This window comes from Elgaria multicarinata, chromosome 5, assembly GCF_023053635.1.
Source record: "Elgaria multicarinata webbii isolate HBS135686 ecotype San Diego chromosome 5, rElgMul1.1.pri, whole genome shotgun sequence".
Classification (NCBI taxonomy): Eukaryota; Metazoa; Chordata; class Lepidosauria; order Squamata; family Anguidae; genus Elgaria; species Elgaria multicarinata.
In genome coordinates, this window is record NC_086175.1 from 3,167,320 (window position 1) to 3,182,617 (window position 15,298).

Genomic DNA, 15,298 nt, shown 5'->3' on the forward strand with positions numbered 1-15,298 from the left:
TCTTAAATTGTCTTTCATCTCCCGAGTCTTCATGGGCAGCCAAAGTAGCAACTATATTTTCCTGTTTTTATAGAAATACATTAATGACAGTTGACAGAGTAGGATCAATGCATATACAGTTTCAGATTTTAATAATAACTCAAAGAGTGTTGCAAAACAATGCAAATAAAATATTTTTGTTTTTAGTATCATCTGTGTGAACTATGACAATATCTGGCTTATGTTTTAATATTTTAATCAGTCTTAAACATAATGGCTAAGTTTTGCTGATACTGTGGATAAAGGATGTAATAAATTGATCCAAATATGTAGCTAGTGATGTTGGAGAGATTTGGCATTCTTTAGTAGAAGTGGTGTTATCACTGATTTCAGTGAATTACGTTTTTATCCTTATTGTTTTGTTTTTAGCTCCACTCAAAGGAATACCGAAACAAGCTCCATTCAGGAGTCCCACAGCTCCGAGTGTATTTAGCCCTGCTGGAAATAGAACTCCTATTCCACCCTCAAGAACTCCTCTGCGTAAAGAGAGAGGAGTAAAGGTATATACACCTTTTGAAAAATGTGTTTTCCTCCTTTCCTCTTCCCCAGGATGAGAAGTTCACTTTCTTCGCAGTCTTATATAAACATTCAGACATGTGTATTTGGACAAACCATTAGTCCATGTAGCTTGGGTACCTGGTCTTTCCCGGTGGTGGTGGTGGTTGGAACCTTTGGACAGGAGGCCTTGCTGACTGCACCACCTGAGGCCGCTTTTCCCACTGCAGGGCTGTGTGGCATCATCATCATCCCATTCTGTTTACAAACCATCTCAAAATGGTTTGTCACGGACCTTGTTTCCGTGAGAGGAGGTGGTTTGATTGCTCTGTATGGGATCAGGTATGGGATGAAGCTGAAGCCCAGGAAGTAATACTGGCTTTTAGCCTTGTGATCTTGTGAGGAAAATATTTCATAGGTGGCGTTCTCTTCTTTTCTCTGCCTGGAGGCGCTTTTTGATCCATACTACACCAGAAATAAAAATGTAAAATTTCTGGAAAGTTTTAAGCAGTGGGTGTGGTGGAATGTTTTTGGAAAAATTGAAATATGCTCAAAATGTTTTTGTTTATCAAACCCAAATTTACTTTGCTATCTTAAGATCCTGAAATGTACCATGCATAATTAAGTTATCACATGAAATTGCACAATTTGGCGTATTTATGAAATTTAGAAGCATACATCTTTTAGTATTATTCAGACAGTAGTTGAAATTGTGCCCAGTATTAGAAGGTAAAGCTGAGGGGTGGAGGAAGGAGCATATGAGACTTCCAAGAGAATTGGACTGCTTGTTCACATTGTGCCAAACCATGTTTAGGTGTTAACGTCTTCAACATTATCATGCAGAAACAAATAAATTCTTATTTTTAGAGAAAAGACTCATAAAATAAGCATCCCTATGAATTGCAATAAATTTAGGTCTTGGAATATAATTATTTTGCACAGTAAGGCTGCAGCCCTATGCCCAGTTAATTGGATTCCGTAAGATTTGGCCCGACATAAGCATGCGCAGAAGCAAACAAATGTCATTCTATTGATTTAACATCCACATTTTCATTTTCTAAACTCAGCTGTCTTATTTACATCATTAGGAAATCATACATTTTATAAAATGAATATACTGGTGTTTGTCCCGAGCCCATGTTTATTTTTACTTACATTTCATTGAGTTTCACTAAATAATATTTCTTTGTAAGTACTCGCACATGCTTATTTCTCTAATCAGTGTCTGACAAACTTGTAGTTTCTGATTCTGAACATTCAAAACATGGAAGCTTTGCATGAATTGAAATAAGCTTCACAAGTCTTTCATGTGTTAACTTGGTCCTTGATTGTCTCTGAATATTTTCTAACATTCATTAGTTCTTCATAGTCTCTGTGCAGGCATTCATACAGGATAGATTGCACAGTGCATGTTTGGAATATTCCACAACTATAACCTAGGCATCTTTGCCAGCAGGGCACACTCCCAGGTCCAATTCAGCTGCCCAAATGTGTGGATCCCATGCCTTCCCACTCAGTTCTTCTTTGACTGCCACAGCAGAATAGTTTTCTTAAGCTAAGCCTGCATTCTACTTCTCTCTTTTGTTTCTAGTTCCTCCCTTTCTGTTCATTTCCGTCATTTTCTGTTCATCTTGGCTTTGCTCCATGCTTGCTGTCATGTACCTTATGGTTCAGCAGCCTTCCTTCTTAAGAAGTGTAAAAGTGCAGGGGGAAATTACTGCTGACATTACTGTCGAACCTTCTGTTACAAGGAAGAGCGTTTGGTAGACCTGTGCATCCCCTGTCACCAAATACTACCTGTCCAAGTAGTGTGGCACAGGGTTGCACTCTTCAGTCACCTGAAAGGGGGATTTCACTGGAGAGGAGGCCACAAGGGTGGAATAAGTACCCATGCAGGGTACAGACTTTCCTATTTATTTATTATTTATTTATTGCATTTTTATACCGCCCAATAGCCGAAGCTCTCTGGGCGGTTCACAAAAATTAAAACCATAATAAAACCCTTGTAGATTCTACCAATAACTTTGTTACGTAAAATATTTTTTCATAATGATGTGAATGAGAGAGCTGACCATCTAGAAAATGAAAATGTGGGCAATAAAAGAAATTAACAGGTACACTATAGCTATACTCTATAACAAGTGAGAATGCTACACTTTTCTTTCTTTGCTCTCAGTTGTGACTCCCTGGCTCAGTTCGGATGACACATTAGTCAGCGATGGACTATTTAATCAACTCTTGCTTAAATAGTCCACCATTGACTAACATGTCGTCTGTTGGGCAAAAACACGTGGTTATTTTGAAAAATAACCAATGTAGATAACCAATGGTTTGCAGAGTTGTTTTTCTGCACAACCTCCACAGAAGGAGGCGGCTCCGGAGCAGTCTCCTTGCATATCATGTGATGGAGAGCCATCTGCCAGCAAAGGACGCATCAGCGCCCGCAGCACACCTGTCCCTCTGCGCCAGCCATAGTGGGAACCAGTGGGCGTGTCGCCTCCAATAACAGGGGAGCTGATGCTCCTGCTGCAGCAGTGGCAGATTAATCTCACCTCCAGTCATGAGGAGAGATGGCTCCGCCGGCACTTCTTTCACCGGCGATGGCGCATCTCAGCGCAGTGTGTCTCTCCTCCCCCCTCCACTCCTCCCCACGGAATGGTGGCTCCCTGATAAGGTAAGTGGTTACCCGTCCCGCCATTCAATGGGGAGGGGATGACAACTCAACGGAGTGGTGATAGTCCACTCCACGGAGCAGCACTTCCGTGTTGCCACAAATAGTCATCCGTGGAGTGGACTATTCCCACTCCATGGACTCCATGGACCCCCTGTTGCATAGATGGATTTAACAAGGTCATATAATAGTCTTGGCTATTATGAAGTTCAACATGGGTTTGTAAAAAGTGAAGCTGTCCTGAGATTAAAATTCTTTGCATATGTGGAACTGTATAAGACAAATGGTGCAATCCATCAGACATGATTCAGATGAACTCTGTAATAAATATGATTATATATATATTTGTAGTTACTAGACATCTCAGAGCTGGATATGGTTGGTGCTGGCCGGGAAGCAAAAAGAAGAAGAAAGACCTTAGGTAAACTATACAGAATTAAGAACTTCAGCCTTTTATAGTTCATTGCCAAATTAAAGTTTTTAAAAAGTCAAATACTTTTCTTTTGGTATGCAATTTTCCTATAAAGCCAGTGTGAAACTATGAGGTGTTTAGATTTTTGAAAAAGTGGAAGAATTTGTCTTGTTATGTTTGTTTATGATTAGCTGGCACATGGTCACAGATTAGCACATAAGGCGGCACTTGCCGTAGTTGTACAAATAATGTAATCTGAAAAAAAACTTGCATGACGAATGAAATATGTCAAAGATTACTGATGATGCCTTTTTTAATGGTGTGCTGCTTTTAATGATGCACTAGATTTAAACATTTGAATTCGTTGTATGTATTTTATGGTGTTTTTATTTGTGTTGTACCCCGCCTTGATCCAGAGGGAGAGGTTGGACCTAACTCTGTTTTCATTATTGAAAAGAAACATCTGAGAAGTGGTTTGTACTTGAGTTTGCCTAACAGAAAAAGTCAAACTATTTATGTGTGTACATAGGTATAGACATTACCATGTTTGAGCATTAGTAAAATGAAATACTGTTGTAAAACGGCCATCATGACTTCATTCTGGTTTTTTTAATTGAACAGATACAGAAGTGGTGGAAAAGCAGGCAAAGGAGGAAACAATTGTAGAAAATGCTACCCCAGATTATGCTGCTGGGCTCGTTTCTACTCAGGTAGGAGTTTAATTTGCAGTAATATTACATGTCCACAGCATAGTAATGTTCTCTTAAGTTCATACTGAAGTCATATCTATAAATGCAGAGTGGGCAACTTGAGGTCCTCCAAATATTTTGGCTGACAGCCCCATCATCTGGCTGGATAGGGCTGCTGGGAGTTGTAGGCCAAAACTTCTGGAAAGCCACAAATTGCCTGCTTCTGTTTTTATTTGTGGAGTAACATGTGTATGAACTTCTAAACAGAAATATTTTGCAAAATGTTGGCAATTCTGTGTTGGCGATTTGTCCTCAAAGCTAAAGGTGAGGGGCTGGCTGTCTCGAAGATGCACCACTCCCTGCTCCCAAATTCCAACATTTGTTTCTTTTTTAAAATGTAATTCTCTAGCTCTTTTTCTTTCAGAGAGCGAAGGGGAAATTTGTATGCAGCACACTCCCCAGTTGCTCCTCCCAGGGCGGGACGGGCAGGGGAAGCGAAGGTGTCAGTGCAGCTTCTGTGCTGAGTCAGTTAACCCCTTATTGACTGAACTCTTTTGCCCTGTTCCATAACCTCTCCTTTTCCCTTGTTTACTTTCCTTCCCACTTCGGCAGAAAGATTGGACTAGATCCATCCTATTTTGGAACTGACCTTTTGTCTGTAATGGGGAATTGCCTTAGGAATACTTTGGGCCATGGGAGTGGGGGCAGGAGGAGGAGAACAAGAGCCCCGTCTCTCAGTCTGACTTTTACAAGCCATCTTGCTGCACCATGCCTATGTAAAGGAATGTATGCTTCTGAGTATGTACACAATGTCTTTCACGCACCAATGAAGAACCACACTCTAGCTTTTGTTCTAGATGTTGTGCATATGTATATATGACTGGGTTTGAATGACACAATCATCAACAGTTCATTAAATAGTCTACGGGTGATTAAATAGTCCACCGTTGACTATTGTGTCGTCTGTCAAGCATTCCCCACACAACGACTGGTTATTTCCTTGAAATAACCAATGCAAATAATCTATGGTGTGCAGAGTTGACTGTTTGCACAACTGTTGATTATTGTGTCGTGTGCTGGGCTCCGCTGACAATTTCATGGGCCTACAGAGCTGCAAGGCAAGAGTGGAGGAAGCCTCTGCTGCTCTTGCCCAGCAGTGCTCTATAGGCATGTGTTAGCCCGGGAAGCGCGTGGGGAGCCGCCGATAGGTTTTATTCATTCATTAGGTTTTATTCATTCAAGGGTCATGCACACGCTGTCCCTGGGAGGGGTGCTATGGTTGGCAGCACCCCTCCACATGTTCCCAGGGATGTGCACGTCCCTTCACGCGCCACCCTCTGTGCGCAGTGCATTTGGATATTGGCTCAGGATGGAAGAATGCTGCAGATATGGGGGGTACTCCAACGTGAACATGCTAATAGTCATCCGTGGAGTAGACTATCAACTCGTGGTTGACTATTGTGTCATCCAAACGTGGCCTGTGTGTGTGTATATGTGAAGCCAGGTAGTAAAGGACTGGAGGGAATGTAGGGATGGACCTGGAATGCCCCTTCTCCAAACGTGAGGGCTTCTCCCATTTGCGGAAGCAGACGACATCCAGCCGAGTTTTAAGGATCTGTGTGCTTCCCCCACCCACCCCCAGAAACTTGCGTCTTTGAATAATGACCCTGCCCTGGCATCTACAAGTTATCTGCCAGCAGCACCCAGTGTCGTGCCATCCTCCGTGCCATCCTCCTCCTATGTACCAAGTTCTGACACACAGCCAGGTAAGTGACATGCTTTTTTGTTTTGTGCATTTCTGCATGCAATGATCTCTTAATATATTCTATGTTGTAACCCAGTGCATTGCTGCTAATGTGTGATAAATTTGCATTATGTGAAGTATTAAGCACTTCTGAAAGGACTTGCATCAGAAGAGATTTATTTTAATGTCTTAAAGACCCTATGTTTGTATAATAGATCAAATTAGAACCTGTCTCACATATCAGACTTTAAAATTATTCTGCAATAGGCAGAAGCCCACAAATGCCTAAATTCAGTAAAGTTATGCAAGACATCCATTTCTACAGTGGCTCAGGCTACAATCCTATACACTTACCTCTAACCTGTCCAGCACACGTGCTTAGATCGGAAGTCGGTATTACGGCAGTCTAAGATCAAATACATTGCAGGCTATTCAATTATTGGTTTAAGTTAGTTTTGATGAACGAGGCCAGGCTGCCCAAGAAGTGTCTTCTCGAGCAGATGGCTAAAACCTTGGAAACCTCCTGGCTGTATAAATTTATAAAGATGTTACCAAGCTCTGGTTTCAGTCTGCTGGCAATCAGCACCCCCAATACTAACATAAGACATGCTGTTAAACTTAGGATCTCAGATATTAGAAGTCGGAGTGATGTAGCCGCAGTGGCAAATTCAAGGGCCATGAAATGGCTAGCAACATCTAAAGTCCATTTTAAAGAAGAAAAATACCTGTTCTTTGATATGAAACGGGTCCATCGAGGAGCCTTTACTTGGCTTCGCCTTGAGCTGATGGATACAATGATGCTGCAGGGTAGATTTCTAGGCATCCCATCAAAAGATAGGTTATGTAAATGTGGCATCCCTGCTATTGAAGATCTAGCTCACTATTTACTCGAATGTTGTTTGTATTCAAAATGTAGAGAAATCTATCTATGTTTTTAATACGCATGAGAAACTGGACAGTGAAGGATAAATTGTCCTTCCTCCTACGTGGTTCTAATTATTTTGTGACTCAGAGGGTTGCCCTTTTTGCTCTCAAAGCAGCCAGCATAAGGAAAAAAGAATTAGAAAAATGGCTTAATAAGTAGATTTTAATAAATCTCGCAACACAAGTGGTTTTATTAACTGTTAGTCTTAAATAATATATCATATAGAAACTGTATATTGTTTTAAATTGTAAATTTTAATTAATGCCTGTATGTTTTTAAAGATGATGTGATCTTTTGAAATGGTCGGAAGACTTATTCAATAAAGTTTTATTCATTCATTCTATACACTTACCTGAGAGTAAGTCCCATTGAACTCAGTGGGACTTATCTCTTGAGTAGACATGCATAGGATAGCACTGTCAGCAGATAAAGCAGGAGCATATTCTGGAATTACAGTGCAAACATATGAAATGATAGTAGAATGCAGCTTTACAACATTTGTTGTTACAAATAAATAATATACTACCTTGTGTGTGACCTCAAATCCTTTCTGGACATAATCCATCTACTACTAACTTCCTTAGAAGAAATTGCATCATTCCATTTAAAGTTGATTATTATTATTATTATTATTATTATTATTATTATTATTATTTATTATTATTGATAGAACCCTGTCAGCTCCCAGGATACAAAGAGAGGGAATGATGGAGATTGTGAAAGCCTACTTTAAAAGCAATGAATCAGTAAGGCTAGTCAGTTTTTGACAGAAGTGTCTCGACTCTTGAGAGAATCTTCAAGATAATGACCTGGTTCACATGGCACAACAACCCATGATGGTTTGTCAGCCTTGGTTTTTTCAGAGTGTCTTGTCGCACTGTCCAAACACCGCATGATGGCTTAAGTATGAGTTGATAACTGTGCACAAGCCACCCTGAGAACTCATGGCTTGTTCTTGGGTAGTTCGGGGTGGCTTGTTTTTAGAGCAGCTTGTCATGACATGCAAAACCTGACATGATGGCTCATGGCTGGTATGTTTGAAAGAGCTACAGAAATGCCTGGCAAGAGCAATAAAAAACCCGACTGCTCCTTGCAATGTCCTCTGTTCATCTTTCTCCAGCTCAGTGCTTCATTTAACAGTGACTGGTTTTTTTTTCCTTGTGAGCAACCTTGAAAAAGGTGGGCATTTTTCCTATATAGCCTGAACATGATTTAGCAACTATAGTTATATGGCCACTTTCCTCTTCCTAGCACAGCTGTGTGAGTATGCATGATTGAGTTTCCATTTAATTTGGGGAGAATTTTGGCATGAAAACAGGAAGGGGGAAAGCTTAAACCAGCCCTTCCTGAACTGGGGCTGTGTGTGTCAGCCGTGCTTACACGCATAGCAGTGCTAGGAAGAGGAGCATCGCTCATCTAAAGTGCTAAGAAAGTTTTATTTGTTTTTGATCTGCCACCTCACCCTAAAAAATAAGGTAAGCCCCTCTGCTCCACTCCAGAGATGAATACCACAAACTTTTTGTGTTGCACCACAGATATATATGGCATGTATGTATGTCAACTTATTATTTATTTATTTAAAACATTTAATCCTGCCCTATATCAATAAGTTCTCAAGGTGGTGTACAGATAAAAGCATACAGTATAAATTAGTAAATATACACAGCTAAAAACAAATTAAACCATAAACTAAGTTAAAATGATATATAATTTAAAAGCAGTCAAACTATTAAAACAGTTAAAACAATGTGCCTAGTGAATTCAACCATTAAAACTACCTAAAAGCTTAGGTGGTTTGCAAAGCAAGCAAGTGGGAGCGGAGCACGGGGAGCATCTCATCACAGCAGGACTAGTGGAGGGTTGTGCCACAAAGGCACCTGGGATATGTGTCAGCAGGACAAAGGACCAAACAAACCACGGCAAGTGGCAGCGCAGTGCTTAGCGAGTGACTAACCAACCCGCCGTGTCTTGTTTTCAATGGGGCTTATGAGTTTGAGGTGTCATTATGTTTAAACCAGATTCTGCCCAGATGGGTAAAGTTCTGAAGCAAACCATCAGAAGAAGAAGACGGGACTCGGATGGTGTAAAGAGCCATCCTGGTCTCATTGTGGAGCTGTTTGAATGATCATGGGGGTAAAGAAGCCATCATGGCTTCTTTACCCCCATGATCCGGTTCATGATGTGTACGTGACTGTGATTTGCATAATTACCTGCAATGCAGGGCGGATTAACGTGCTGTCCAGACCTGGTGCAATGAATGGTGGCAGAGGGTTATTAGCCACGCCACAACCTATATTACAAGCCATTGGTCAAGGTTCAGATGTCACAGCAACCCGTTCTGCATCGTGGGTAATTAAGCAAATCGTAGTCTGGGTGGGGCAAGGGGAGAAACCATGATGGCTTCTTTTACCCTCATGGTAGTCCAAACCCAGTCAGTATATTGGATCTTGGGCTTTGTGGTGCCAGTTTATTTTTTCACAATTCAACAGAAGTGTCATGGGGATAGTCCCTTCTATATCTGGCCAATATAGCATGAACTTTTAGTTCTTCAAATAAGTACATATTTCTAGGCTTAATTCAGCTGGTTGCCTGCCTGACTCTATCTTGGGATGAAACAGGTCTGTTTTATCAATGTGTAAAATTCTATGAATTAGAACAGTGACTCAGTGAGATTCTGAACCTGTTCCTAGTACTGCGCCTGTCTTTGCACCTTTTAGAATATCTTTCGATTTGGAATTAGGGTTATTCCAGGGGTGAGACAAGGTTTCAGATATGGGAGGAATAACCAAATTGGGCTTTCTCAGGAAATTGGTGGTAGTAGTGAAGTTTTTCCTTCCTGGTAAGTTGCAAGTATAGTGTTTCTCTTTCTGGTAAAAGTCTTTGGCTGAGTGATTTCAGTCTGTACCTGAAAGGTTATTCTAACATCTATGGCATTGATTTCACACAAAATTCTCATGGACCCAGAAATTCTTCCTCACAGGTTATTCCCAAAGCACCTAGATGCCTACCCCAAATATGCAAATAAGGTAGAGAGGGAAAAAGACAAAGTGATGGTCTAAGCAAAGAGGGCTGGGCTATCACAGAGGTCAGGAGAAATCATTGTCTGTTGCAACAAAGAGCCATTTACTAAGTCATTCAGTACTTTCCCTTGTGAACTTACAAAAGTAAGTAGTGATGTGTTAAAGTTTGTAACGTTAGCATAGTACGTGAACACCTTTTCACTTCTTCATAATGACATCCTTTTGCTTCAATTAGCTGGATCTGTTCGGGAACCCTTGCAAGCTAAAGAAGAGCCTGCTACGCCAACCACCACTGTTGTCCCCACTCAATTTAAGCAAAGGACGCCCATGTACAACAGTAATGCAAATGTTGCTTCAGTGACACCTACCTCTCCTGTGACCCCTCCAGCCACTTCTCCAGCGGTGCAAGGGCCACAGGCGGCTCCTCAACAGGCCGCACCCAAGAAAAACCTCTCTTTAACAGTAAGCAAATTGCTTTACTCCGGTTTTGTAAATGATTTTCTTGAGTGTTATTAATACATTGCTACTTCTGAAATGGCCATGGTCATTTTTTAGTAGCAGGAACCATGTAGTACTAAACAATAAGACAATTAATATTCCAAGATATGTAGCTCATTGAGATTGTTTTCATAATTTAGATCTGATACAATACACCCAAACTCTGATAAGGACTAATCAGTTCCAGGCCTACACAACATCTGACTCACTAAGCCAGACATAACCTACCAGTCTTTCATAGATCATTCACTTTTTCTTTGTGGTCTCTGTGCATCACACATATGGGCTCTGCGGCTGCGCAGAGCCACACTTCAGGAAACTAAAGCTGAGGAATGTTCTTTTGGGCGGGAACCCCTCCCCCACTGTCTCACTGCACATGTCCAGCCGGTTCCCACCCATCTGCTCAGTTTCTCTTCAACTGCCTTGCTGGTCACATTGAGGGAACTTCGCTACTAGTTAGTTTAACTGTTTTCGGATTTCTTGAGGATGTTCTTACTGTTTTTCTCTACAATCTTTTCTATTTCTCTCTTTGCTATATATACCTTTTTTAAAAAAATTCTCTATGATCTTTTTCTTACTCTTATTTTTCTTCTTTTCTGGGGCATGTGGCACTGAAGTTTATGAAATGAGTTAAGTGTGGCAGCAAATTGCCTCTGGCAGATGGACATTTGCTTTGTCTCGTCTGTTTAGGCAAGATGCATATAATTGGATCATGCTCACACTGCATGAGTTTTTCTAAACAAACTTAGAGTAATCATTCTGATTGCCTGAAGGCTCTTCTGTGGAAAAAAGCATTACTCGCTGTAGACACTCCAGGAAAGAATATGAATCTTACAAGTAATCCTGCCAGGTTGCCAACCCCAAACACGGGCCAAGCAAATCCTTTGACTTCAGGTCATCCATTGTCCACATTGACCGCCAAGAAGTTATCTAAGAAGACTAAAGGGACACTGCAAACCTCAAGTGTTTTGAAGGCAAAAAAGAGGAAGTCTAACGTCTCTAATACAAAGCATGATTTCTAGAAGGCGAAAAAGACAGGTCATTTCTACACCTCCACCGCCTACTTTCGGTTCGCCTACCCCGTCAGAAAGGCGTCCACAACACTGATAATAATACCATGTCAAGGCAGGACTCATCGATGCCAATGCCCTTGGTATTGAGAACCAATCACTGCAATAAGCAGAGCTTGTCAACATTGATAACTTCGATGGCAAGACTGGGCATTGCATGAGACTTGCCACCTCTGACACCTTCAGTGTCGAGACCCAAATGTGGCAATGTAACATCGATGTTGGAGGGAGAAGTAAGAGATCCCTCACCTCCGAGATCAATTATAGTGATTGACTTGCCACAACAGTCTTCCCCCAGACACCACCGTGAATACAGGGAGAACTCTTCTCTGACGTCTTCTAGATCAGGCCACACCCTATATGCTTCCAGATCGAGATCACTGAGATGAGTTCAAGATTGAGACCACTATTCAGCTTGGTCACTCCCGTCACAACACCTCCATACATATGGCGAATGGCATCGAGACAGGGAAGAACAGAGAGATAGACAAAGAAGTCTACCTAATGTACTCACTTCAGCGATATTGTCTAGACCCCCGGACAATGTGATTTTTGTACAGCCTCCACCTGTTCTACCTAGGGGAACATCACTTACCAGGGGTCAATGTCTAGAAAAATTGCTAACAACTAGAGACTCTCCACCATCAATATCATATCAAGGGGATCACCCACTACCTATGTTGGAATCCTGGAACGGATCCTGGTTATGTTTCCATTGATTTGCTAATTGCTGAGGAGCTGGAAGAAACAGAAGACTCAGCAGAAAACTTAAAGGTCAACTTTGCACCTGGACATTGATGTCATAATTGAATAATTGGTAAACTGATTGTCTTCAATTAAGGGTTGCAAGAAGTTGCATCATTGTACAGGTAGTCTATAAAAGTAAATGTATTTCCATGTACATGTATCACTCAGAATGTATCACTCAGATGTATCAGAGCTGTATTGAATGACCATGTGTAAGTATTTGTTATCTGTGATTGCCATAACTAAATTATATTTTTATATGCCAGTAAAGGTTTGTTTAAACCAATTCAAATCTCAGTCTTAATCTGTGTCTTTGCTGACTTGGCTGGAAACCGCTGTAATACTCTGCTACAAAGTTATTGGCCAGAAGCCTAGTCTTTGCAATAACTAATGAGGTTGGAAAATCTCCCATAAACCTCAATCATATAAAACCTCAACAGGTTACGGGCCCAGAAAACGATAAGCAAGTACAGTGGGTACAGCAAGTACAGTAGGACTGAAGAATTAAGCCGTGGTTGATTAAATTCCTGAGTGTCTTTGTTGAAAGTCGTAGGAACAGACAGCCAGTAAGCTATTTCGTATAGTAGGTGTCTGAAAATCACACGGAGAGAACTGGCAAGAGTGGTTTTAACTTTAAAGGGGGCACTGAGGAAGCTGAATCTGGATAGCCGGTCAGGCCCTAAAAGAAATTAAACCACTGAAGGGGTTGTAAACCAAAACAACCTGTTAAATTGAAAGTATGGCATTAAACGTTGGGAACACTTGTCCCTATTGAATTACTTACAGACGAAAATTATATGTCATGGTCATTTAAAATAGAAATGAGCCTGAGAAATCTTGGCCTGTGGGAAGTTGTAACAGATGCCCCAGCAGCAGATTTGAATGCAGCAAATTTACAGGAGTGGAGACGTTGCGCTGAGCGGGCGAAAGCCCACATTGTTTTGTCCATGAGGAATGACCAACTGTCTTATATAAGCAGAGAAGACACTGTTGATGTTATCTGGACTAAACTTAGAGCTGTTTATGTCAGAGATACCGCAGGAGCTAGAATAAGTTTAACCAGAAAGCTCTACCATACACTTATGAAAGAGGGAGCAGATGTAAAAGCCCATTTGCAGAAATTAAGAGACTGCTTTGAAAGTCTAAATGCAGCAGGCTTACCTCTGAGTGACGAAATGAAAGTGTATGTGGTTCTGTCAAGCTTACCACCGTCTTGGGACGTGCTGGTGACAACTTTAGAAGCAATGCGGATCCAGGACATAACTTTAAATATGATATCGGGCAGATTGATAGAAGAATGTCAAAAGAGGACTTTGAGAAAGTCAGCCCAAAGCAGTTCAGGTGACAAACCAGACGCATTTTCAAAATGGTCTGGGTATGAAGGGTAAGGCTTTGGTGAAGAAGGAGGAAGATGAGTCAGCATTTTCAACTTCGAGAAAGCCCAAACCTAAAAAGCCTCTACTGTGCTTCAGGTGCCAGAAGTTGGTACATATGCAAAAGGATTGTAGAGTCAGATTACAATCAGAGCCCAACAAAGAAGAAAAACCCCGAGGGAAGAATAAATCAGTGCAGCTAGTCACGGCAGAAGCAAGGAGTCAACTCTGCAGGCAAGCGGAAGGAAAGAGCTTCCGGTGGATCATAGACTCTGGGTCTTCTACTGTAATTTCGAATAGACCTGAGTTCTTCTGGGACTTCAGGGACTCTTCTGAAAAATTTATCACGTTTGCTGATGGCAAGAGGATCCAGGTGTCTGGCGAAGGAACGTGCAGCTTACCTTTTTTGAAGGAGTGCTTTGAAAATGCATTGTTTGTTCCCAGTTTGAATTTTTCCCTTCTAGGAATGTCAAATGTAACAGAAAAAGGTTTCTGTGTGTCTTTTGAAAAAGACAAATGCTTTATTCGTAAGCATGGACTCCTAAGAGGAACTGCAAAGCTGCAAAATGGATTGTATTTCATAGAGGACAATCCAAATGAGGAAGAAATTCCAGAGGTGCAAGCAGGTTGTATGGAAACTTATGAAAATGTTCCTAACCATGACAATTGCATCCATGTTTTACATAGGAGACTTGGACATTCAAGTTTTAAAGTTCTGAACAAAACTCTGAGTTTTTCAGAGGGTGTAAAAGTTCAGGGGTGCAAGAAATACTTAGATTGCAAGATATGCAAGGTTGCCAAATCCAAGGTGAAGAATATTCCACGTGTCAGAGACTGGCAGAGTCAACACGTTCTGGGACTGGTCCACATGGATTTGAAAATCTCCCATAAACCTCAATCATATAAACCTCAACAACCTATTCCCCTGACTGACCATACCAGTAGAGATGACGATCATGTCTCACTTTCCTCACATTTGTTAGAAGAATACATGTCAGAATATATGTCCCTGACATATGTTGTGCAGGGACATGGTCGAAACCGACTTTTATCACTCACTATAGACTCAATACCAGAGCAAGGAGTGATTGCAACTTTGGGAGAGCTGTGCTGTCTTCCATCCTTTGATAACGACAAATGACACCTACCCTCCACCGGTAAGTAAGCTTGTAAATCTCCCATATGTGAGATGCACAGAGACTACAAAGAAGAAAGACAGGTTGTTTACCTGTAACTGTAGTTCTTCGAGTGCTCATCTGTGCATTCACACAACCCACCCACAGTCCCCTCTTTGGTGTCAATCCCAGAATCGGCATTGATAGAGAGTTCATCTCTTCAGACTTGGGACAAACAAGATGGTCTTGAGAACTGAGGAGAAGGGCGGGAACCAGCTGGACATGCACAGTGAGATGGGAGGGGAGGGGTTCCCACCCAAAAGAATGTTCCTCAACTTTAGAAGTTCCCTAAAGCATGGCTCCACGCAGATGCAGAGCCCATATGTGTGAATGCAACTTTTGAAGAATTACAGTTACAGGTAAGCTACCTGTTTTTTTGCCCTCTAGCTTTTTTCAGTCGTAATCCTGGCCCTCAGAATCACCCCCAGAAAGATCCAAGT

At 41.4% G+C, this 15,298-nt stretch overlaps 1 protein-coding gene across 1 annotated transcript in view; it reads left to right on the forward strand.

The window, feature by feature from the left end:
• The window catches only part of NELFA (negative elongation factor complex member A), a 51,952-nt gene that overhangs the window by 33,729 nt on the left and 2,925 nt on the right, over positions 1-15,298 (forward strand). Inside the window, exons 5-9 of the mRNA XM_063125907.1 lie at positions 409-539; positions 3,557-3,626; positions 4,239-4,327; positions 5,949-6,072; positions 10,231-10,457. Of these exons, the coding sequence (XP_062981977.1) occupies positions 409-539; positions 3,557-3,626; positions 4,239-4,327; positions 5,949-6,072; positions 10,231-10,457 (641 nt within the window). The remainder of the gene's footprint in view (positions 1-408; positions 540-3,556; positions 3,627-4,238; positions 4,328-5,948; positions 6,073-10,230; positions 10,458-15,298) is intronic.